Raw genomic sequence first — 9,519 nt, 5'->3', positions numbered from 1 at the left:
ATTATTTAATTTTGTAATGACATAATTTGAAACCATAATTTGTCTTTTATGAGTTCTAAGATTTAAATTCCTATTATTAATGATTTTAAATTGCAAGTTATACTATCTCACTTTATTTCATTTTGTAACATTTTATTTCATGTGAAAAAATTGGAATACTTTGCTTGTCTACTATGCGTCCTATAATTAATTTTTTATTGCCAATATTCTACTACCTCAATTTATGTTTATGTAATTTTATTTCATAATGATGAAATTCGAATGCCTAATTACTCTATTATGCTTTCTAACATATTATATTGCCGTATTAATTATTTTATTGTCAATCATACTAACTCAAATTATATAATTTTGTTTTGTAATATGTACTCTTATTGTAAAATCGTTCGTGTAATTTGTTGTCCAGTACGTACTGTTTAATTAGCTTTTATTTTTACTAATTTCGGAACCGTAGCCTGAGGCTTATTGTACCTAGACCCACAACTATATTGAACACATGCACACACTGCAGGACTTCCCCCTTTACTGGTTCAGAATATTCGGGGGGCCACTGCAAGACATCACACACACTTGGACAATGGACAGACAACCAGTCCCCGTGAAGAGGTCGAATTAAATACCCCTGACTTCACGACCGAGAATCGAACCCGGTCCATCTTGATCAGACCAAGGAGGCGGACTAGCTTTTACTTACTATTGTAAATATACACTCTTATATATCCATTACAATAGCGGTATTCAAAAACACTATTGAATGAATAAAAACAATGTGAACGAAATACTGATAACAAGAAAACACGTTATAGATCCAATCACAGCTTGTTATTGAAGAGTTTAATCAAATACTGAAAATGCTGCGATATTCTGTCTCCCGAGAAAGGCAACAGTTAATTAAAATAATGTGAATTCTACAAGAATGTCATCATAATATGTTGTATTATTGTGTAGCCTACACACTTTATAAGCATTAACATTTCAATAAGAGTCACGAATTGTTGTGATGAGCGGTAATTAAGCCGGCAGTCAGTGCACGCATTTCGTAACTATAAGTCGGCCGTGCGATAACAGGCCGGGACCCGGTATTCCTCGTGCCCGAGAGTGCCAATCTCGAGAATACGATTCTCGGAACTGGCGTTATCAGCCAGCTAGTATCGCCTGCGAGAACAAGTGGGAGTAAGAGGCTGTTTGCCCGACTCTAGTGTAGGAGTCAGGGTAGTGAAGGAGGGGTTCGCCAGACCCACCTATTTCTTCTGCCTCTAGTTTAGATTTAGAGGAGTGGCTAATATCCCATTCAAGCATGTAGCCAACATCATTTTTTAAAACCTGCATACAAAGCAGAGACAATATATAAGGTGATAGTCTGACTAGGGTTTTATCATTCAACAATATTTCATATTGTAAAACATTAGTGAGACTCAGCAACGTTATGTTAACTAAATGTAGTGTGCTAGCTATGCCGCTCTTTTCAGAGATTTGGACGGATTTTCTGTGTAGCGGGCTTATGATGTCCGCTCGAATTAACACCTGCATCTTCACTGCAATTGTGCTTTTTCTTGATTTTACTATGGTAATGTCAAGTGGGGTGAGTTCGGACAGTACTATTATTCTCTTTTTTATGACAGTCAGTTCACACTACAGCATGAGTTTATGACTCCCGCACTTAACAGAACCTTAACAGATGCTGCAAGGGACACGTGCTTCCTGTTTCCACCGATTGGTTTTGTTCGGAAAACTTATTTTGGGCCTTTTAAATTTTACGATGTAATAGCTAGGATTTTTACAATGTGGATACTTTCATAGTTGTGGACTGAGGGATATATAAGAAAAGCAATGGTTGTACATTTTGCAGTTTCTGGAAGTGTTTAGAAAGGTACAGTTCAGTTTGCATTATAGCACGGCCGACTATTATAGGGATATCTTATGCGAAGTTTCACCGCTAGATGGCAGGAGCGTTCCATGTGGCGCAACATGTTGTAGGGCTATGTTATGTTATGTTGATTACGCTTTCCCGCTTATTGGTTTTCTGTGCATGTCAAAATTATATTTACAATTATTTTGTATAACCTAGTATAATTTAATATAATTCAATATTTTCTTACCTCATAATTTAATTTAATTTACAATAAATAATAACATAAACCTCTATAATATTGAGCGATTCCTCGAGATGGGTGGGGAAATCTGCAATATGCAGAATATAGATATGAGTAAATTGAATGTTCATGAACCTAAACGAGAACTTTGAGAACGAGGTGCACAAATAAAAAAAATAGGAACTATGTCGAAGGTGAATAGTGCCCTCTTTAATCATTGATATTTAAGAACCATACGTTAAAAACAGGATATGCAGCCACCAATATGGTTTTATTTTCATAAGGAAGGGACTATCGAGATTGAATTCCTTGTATTTTTTTTCTGTAGTTGCAGAAAGATCAAATGCAATTTTTAATAGGATGATATAATATGATCGCAGTAGTATCACGATTAGTCGTGCGATTTGTAGGTTAAGGACATGCAGTTTTAAATACTATGTAGGATGATTTTGAAAATTTGAAGTTAGAACATGGTTTTAATAATTAGGGTACAGTACTTTAAAAACATTATTCATGAATTGGATTTCACTACGGATCGTCCTGGATAATAAACATCCCAGTTTATCGAGTTTACTGCAGGCGTGAACTTCGGAGACTCCTACAACTACTGCATATAATGTAAGCTAATATAGCTCGCTGTCGAGGTTGCATGTTTTTATTAATTTTTCTTTTTCCTCTTCCAAAATGAAACTGTAGTCAACAATTCCTTACTTGAAGTACCGGTAGTTACTTTTATTTAATACTTTCGAGGCGCAATTTAATTACTTATATTTTTTAAAGTTTAAAGGAACATAACAAAAATTTGCCATTTTTAGTTGTTTTTAAGAGTATTTAATATACTAATACACAACGTATATCCTCAATGTTTATATACCGAAAAACAAATGCACACGCAAAGTGCATCCCTCAAAGTACACGTGCACTATCTGTTGGTGCTAGTTCAGGATATCCCTATTAAGTGTTCATTAGCACCCTTGTAGTAAGCATATTTGTGACTAAGGAAACAGTGTGGGGTGAGTTCGGACAATGCCACGTGGATGGAATGACATAATCAACTTCAGTTCACAGCATTCAGTAAGAGTTTTTAATCAGTGATTTTTAAGTAAGTAGGATCCTGTATTAAAAATTAAAAGTTGAAGACGATATGTTGTATGCGAGAAGACCTTCGCATAGTAAGTATGACAAATTCTGTTTTATTCCCACAAAATTTAAAAATAAAAACTGCTCAAAATATACAATACATTTTTGTGGCTCAGTAATTAAAAACATAGCATCACATTGTCTTCAAGCACAGAGAAGAGTATGCAACTTAGTAATTTACTTCCACTAAAATAATTTATTATACGACGTAGAAAATCATGTAAGAATTAGTTCTTCTATGCGACGTAAATTATATAATATAAGGGAGCCTGGGGAGGTTTGACCCATTATTTTTATTTTATTTTTATTTCCAAAAATAAATTTCCTTAGAGGTGATGAAAACATACCATTAGATAGACTAAGATCTCAGACATATATGGTAAATTACAGAACAGCCTATTCTTAATGTATTAAATTTCATATATGTTTTTTAATTATACTACTTTCTGGGTCAAACCTCCCCGCATAAGGGAGGTTTGGCCCACATGTTGGGAGGTTTGACCCAAGCCTACAAAACAGTACAAGTCTGCAATATTTAAATAAATTAGGAACATGAATACAAAGAACACTATTTCTAACAAAAGTACCAAACACAAATATTATAAAAATATAGAAAATAGTGAAAGTTCCACTGAGAAATAGCACTGTTTTCACTTAACGCACATTTAAATTAATAAATCTCACTGAGAACCTAAGTTTTGAAGACATTCTTTCAGTTCCATCTTGAAAAACTGGTTTTGGAAGAATTTTCATATCTTCAAATGGCACATAACTAGTGTCTTCAACATCAGGATACACAAAGCAGTCTGACCCGAATCGGTAGCGCCGCATGAATTTCACTTTACACTCATATTCTCTGATCTGTATAACTTTTCCAACATAATGGCATGCTGTCGACTTGGTGCAGAACTTAACCAAGACGAAATCACCACTTTTAGCAGACATCACTCCCCAATCTTCATTATTCACCTCCTCGCAGTCGTCATCATCAGTTATATTTTCAGAAGCCTCGTCCTCATCAGCCGTAGGAGTAAAGTGAGATTCTCTTCTCTTTTTCCTCTCCTTTTCAATTGATACAGAGTCCTCACAGTCATTAGGAAATATTTTCCTAATAGTTTTGGAAGGAAGGGTAGCCTGATTTCTCTTCCTATTGACGCGTTCTTCGTACTCTTTCTCAATAGCTGCTTTGACAGGTGTGTCTGTCAACACACGACTAACAACCCTTTTGCGGCCATTTTTACTTTTCTTTGGACCAGCTTTCGGGAAAGGTCTTACTTGTTCTGGTGAAATTCCACTACAACTTGGCTGGGTAATCAGTGTTGGATGGGGTTCTTTGCTTATGGCTGCTGCATCTTCACTGGCAGGACTTGGTCGATAAGTTACATATGAGCTCATAAAATCAGTAGAATTGAAAATAGTGGAATCAAATGGCCAGATCCCAGTGCATTTAAAGCCACTGATTATATTGGCAGGAGTGAAAGAAACAGGAAATGCATTTCCAACAAATTTTGGGATCTGGTAGATAGTTGCAGTCTCTCCTGGATGAGTGGTCATGAAGTCATCAATAGCTTGATTGTAAACAGTTTTGAAGGGCCCAAATACAGTTCTATCAAGTGGTTGAGTTTTATGGCTTGTGTGGGGTGGCAATGTTATTAGTGTGATACCATTGTCCTTAGCGATCTGAAGTGTCTGTGGTGTTACGTGAGATTCATGGTTGTCTAAGATGACAAGCACAGGACGTTCTTTAGAGCACTTTGTGTGTTTGATAAAGTGTTCCCAGTAATGAACAAAGGTCTCTCCAGTCATCCACCCACTTGGACTAACACCAGCACAAGAACCCACAGGAGCACCATCAATCATTTTATCATTTAATCTCTGTCTTGGATAGACAAAGAATGGTGGAACAGCATTTCCTGTTGCACTTACTGCACAGCAAAGTGTAACAAGTGTCCCCCTCTCAGCGGATGTCATTTTTGAGACCTGTTTTTCCCCTTTTGGTGCAATTACCTTGCCAGGTTTCTGTACATTTGTTACCCCAGTTTCATCCAGATTGTAAATTGATTCTGGGCCAAATTTATTGGTGTGATACACAGAACGAAGATTCTGGAAGAACTCGCCTACACTTGTTGGGTTAAAGGCTGTCCCTCTCCCTAGACTTTTTCCCTGGGGATTCTGCAGTGACAGTCTTGGGTGACGATGCATGAATCCTCTCTCCCAATCATAACTGGCTTGATTGTTTCTCTTCCAATTATCACCGATTGGTTTACCTCTAGCGACTGCATATTCATAAGCAAATCTTCGCAACTCTTTAGGAGTAAGACCATAATTCAACCTAGCTGCTGTTAGAAGGTACTTTTCTAAATCATTTTCCTCTTCTGAACTAAAAATCTGAGAGCTGTTGTGGTCTGCCTTGAAAGCTGTTTCATTTCCTTCCTTTACTTTAGTAACATACCTCCCTAAAGTCTTCCTATCAACTTCATATTCAACTGCAGCTGCTCGAATGCTCACATTATCATCGAGGACACGCTTTACAGCAGCTTTCATTACTCCTGGATCTACTTTCTTCCTTGGATTTTCAGTAGGTTTCCACTTGAAAGGCATCCTATTAAGAAAAAAAAAAAATGTTATGAAATCACACACCATAACATGGGTCACACCTCCCTGCAATTTTGGGTCAAACCTCCCTCATGGGACTTTTTGTATATACTAAAATATTTATATACTTAATAATAAAGAAAACTACACAATAAATATATGAAATTGAACCTAAAAGGATGTAGAATCAAATGTAACTATCACTATTACCATTAAGATTGCAATTACTTACTTGGATTCTTATAAACAAGAGCATCAAACCAACATCAGCAAGCAACAAATCAAACAGGAAGTAGAATCTCAGCTGTTCTTGGTTTCACTGCCTTGATGAGCATAAATATTACCTCTGACATTAAAAGCAAAGAGAACCATGACAAATAGCAGAGATAAAAATGGCGGCATTTCAAATTATAGAGATGGGTCAAACCTCCCCTATGGTCAAACCTCCCCAGTCTCCCTTATACTTACTCCATGGTGATTACTAGATATCGGATTTTTAGGCACTAAAAATTGCAGTTTTAGGCACCTAAAATAAGCTCAAAATTTGTCAAATTAGGCTCTATTTTAATGAAAATAGGCATTTTAGGCACATCAAGGTATCATACTTATTTCTTTCACTGAAATTTTTAGTTATACACTAAAATACGCACAAAAAAGTATGTTTAAACATTAAAAAAAATACTATATTATATTTATAAACAGAGCTGCACAAATTTAATATATTGAAACTAATGAAATAATGATTATTGATATCAAGATTACTCATTTTAAGTTATTGAAATTCAGTTCCATGCTCAGACTTTATTATAATTATCTGCACAGTACACCACCAGAATTTTTTCTAAATTCTCCACAGTTAACCTTTGCCTTTTGTCACTGAGAATCATTTTGAAAGCAGAAAAACTTCTTTCAACCGAAACTGATGTGAGAGGCGCAAATTTTAAATTAGGTACAATAGAAACATCAATACTTACTGGAACATTTACACTTTCCCCCGATATCACTCTTGATACTTTTTCCAACAATGAAAATCCTACATTCTTATTTAATACGTTGTCCCACTTATTTTTAACTTTTTTCCCAGTTTCGCCCAAAGCAGAATGTATGTTCACTTGAGCTTCCTTTACTATTGCTATTTGGCTACAAAGAGATTGTTTTTCACGTTCTAATTGTTCAATGCTTGCAGGTATGAAAGAAAAGTTTGATGTTATGTAGGCAATATCGTTTTTCACTCGTGAGTCATTCAGACAATCTTTCACTGCTTTCACACACGCTGCACTATCAGTTTCAGGTAATTTATCAATAACTGTGACCACTTCTTTAAAATACTTAGAATAATACACCACTGACTGAATCCAGGTTCCCCATCGTGTAACAACCGGCTGTGGTGGGAGTGGGATATCTGGAAAGTTCTCTCTGAATATTGAAATCCTGGATGGGGCTTTACAAAAACATTTTTTTTGTGTTAGAAATAAACGAATTGACAAGAGGAAATTCATTCCGGATTGTTTCAGAAACCCTGTGAAGGCCATGTGCTAGACAGGTTACATGCGTGAGGTTAGGAAAAAAATGTTTTAAGAAGTGGAGCTGCAGCAACCATGTATGAGGCAGCATCAGTACAAAACAACAGAACTTTAGAATCGTCTATATTACCTGAGTATAAAGACTGTAGGCCTTTATTTACAAAATAAGCAATGGCTTGGCTATTCACTTTCGAAAGTTCCTTAACACATACGAGGTGTGGAATCGAAGGTCCATCAGGACTAAGTTTTCCTACTACCATATTTGCTATATACCTATTCATAGGATCTGAGGTTTCATCCACAGAGACCCATATGTAAGAATCACCTATATCCTCCCGAATGGAAGCTAAAGTTTCATTGTATATTCTGTCTAAGTAATTTTTTCTTAGGGTCGACTCAGATGGGATATTTTGTTTGCAGTATTTTTGTAAAAACTGTCTTAAAACCGGATTTTCAATTGTATTCCAGGAAATGTTAGCAGCAACAAACGCTCTGGTTAAATCAGCATAGAAATTGCTGCTGAGATTGGATGAAGTAGGCTGTGTTAGTAAAGTTTGTTGCAGTTGATTTTTCTGCTGAGCTTTAGCCTTATGAGCCGTTCCTTGCACATGCTGCTTTAGGTGGCACTTCTTTTCTTGCGAAATCTAAAAATGTAAAGTAAACTGAATTAAAATAAAATCCTAATTGTTGTATTGCCGTATTTCTATCACAAAGTTAGTGGGTTCGAACAATCAAAATTTTGCAAATACTTTAACTATCGGAATTTAAAAGGTTAAAGTGTAGTGGTCTTAAAAAGAATTATACCTCAGGATAGCTCAGTCAATGTATAAATATTATAGGCCTACTCATTAAAATTAATAGAATTTATATATTTCAACTATTGTTACATACCTGTTTGCTACAAATCTTGCAGAATATTATTTTTCCATCATAAGTGAATTCTGAATATTCTGTTAGCCATTGCTGGATCAATGTAGATTTTGCACTTATATTTTTCGGCATTATCGCGTTAAACTTCACAGGAAAACGTCCTACCGCTCAAAACTTCTCAACACAAATAAGGTGAGGGAAAGAGCAACTGTTAACGAGCATTCAAATGAACCGTTGTTATTGAGATTCAATTGGACAAAAATACAAAGTTCCACTTATTGTTGCATTTCCTGGTAGTGTTAACACTAGGAGGGCCATTCTTTTAAATATTTTGTAACGGTTTACCCTACTAATTCGCAGTTTTACGACTTTTCATAAATATTTCAAAAACACTCTTTCTCCAAAAATTGTGATTTTACGACACTCTGAAGGGCAGTACAGCTAATCGGTTTCAGACCGAAAACAGTAATTTTTACAGTATAGTATATCTCTGAATCGGTAGCAGCACATGTTGTGATTGTTGCCTGCTTCAAAACTAAGGTTGGTTCTTTGTCGGAATTTATGCCTCCAAACATGTTAAATTCGGTGAAATCTATTGCGAGTGTCGTGAGATTCAAAACATTTTGTTTCCTTTATCAATGGTTTCATGGCCGGTGTGAAGCAAACTTTCCACTTTTTAAATGCCTTAAATTTCGCAGTGAATGCATATATAAATTATAAAAAGTAAGAGTAAAATGCGAAACTTTACAGTGAGTTAGGCATTTTTAGGCGAATATTAACAAATTAGGCTCTAATAACCGTTTTAGGGCATTTTAGGGCACTATAAAACTCTTTGAATACCTTTCAATTACCATGAAACACAAATATTAATAATTATTTTCACTTTTCTCCTAAAGAAACAAAATAGGCATTTGCCCTAGAATCCGATGTCTGGTGATTACGTTTCTTCAAGGAACAAAGCCTGCCTAGCAATAGAAGTCCACTCTCTTCTGTCCTGAGTTCTTCTCCTTCATGCCCTTATATCCATCTGCTTTATATCTTCTTCAATGCCTTCAATCCATTTCTTCCTAGGTCTCCCAACACATCTTATATCATGCGGCTTCCCCCTATAAATCTTTTTCAGTAATGATCCCTCTTCACTTCTTTCAACATGGCCGGCCCATCTCAACCTTGCGCTTCTAATTACTCCCATTATATGCGGTTCACCATATATCTCGTAAAGTTTATGTAATATAATATGTATTATGTAACCATTAAGTACGAGAAAAATTCGTACTGGCACCGAGTGCTCTTAACCA

General features: G+C 35.8%; 1 protein-coding gene across 1 annotated transcript; it reads right to left on the bottom strand.

Moving 5' to 3' along the window:
* Positions 1–2,994: 2,994 nt before the first annotated feature.
* Positions 2,995–6,220, bottom strand: LOC138691234 (tigger transposable element-derived protein 4-like). The gene is made up of 2 exons (XM_069813041.1): positions 6,061–6,220; positions 2,995–5,835 (listed from the first exon to the last, which is right to left on the bottom strand). The coding sequence occupies exon 2, from the start codon at positions 5,832–5,834 to the stop codon at positions 3,888–3,890; it is 1,947 nt and encodes a 648-aa protein (XP_069669142.1). The 5' UTR covers position 5,835; positions 6,061–6,220; the 3' UTR covers positions 2,995–3,887.
* Positions 6,221–9,519: the final 3,299 nt, after the last annotated feature.

This window comes from Periplaneta americana, chromosome 16 (assembly GCF_040183065.1).
Source record: "Periplaneta americana isolate PAMFEO1 chromosome 16, P.americana_PAMFEO1_priV1, whole genome shotgun sequence".
NCBI classification, from domain to species: domain Eukaryota; kingdom Metazoa; phylum Arthropoda; class Insecta; order Blattodea; family Blattidae; genus Periplaneta; species Periplaneta americana.
This window is presented reverse-complemented; position numbering and strand designations above follow the sequence as displayed.

Coding starts and splice junctions, on each gene's coding strand:
- LOC138691234 (XM_069813041.1), bottom strand. CDS start 5,834: ATGCCTTTCAAGTGGAAACCTACTGAAAATCCAAGGAAGAAAGTAGAT.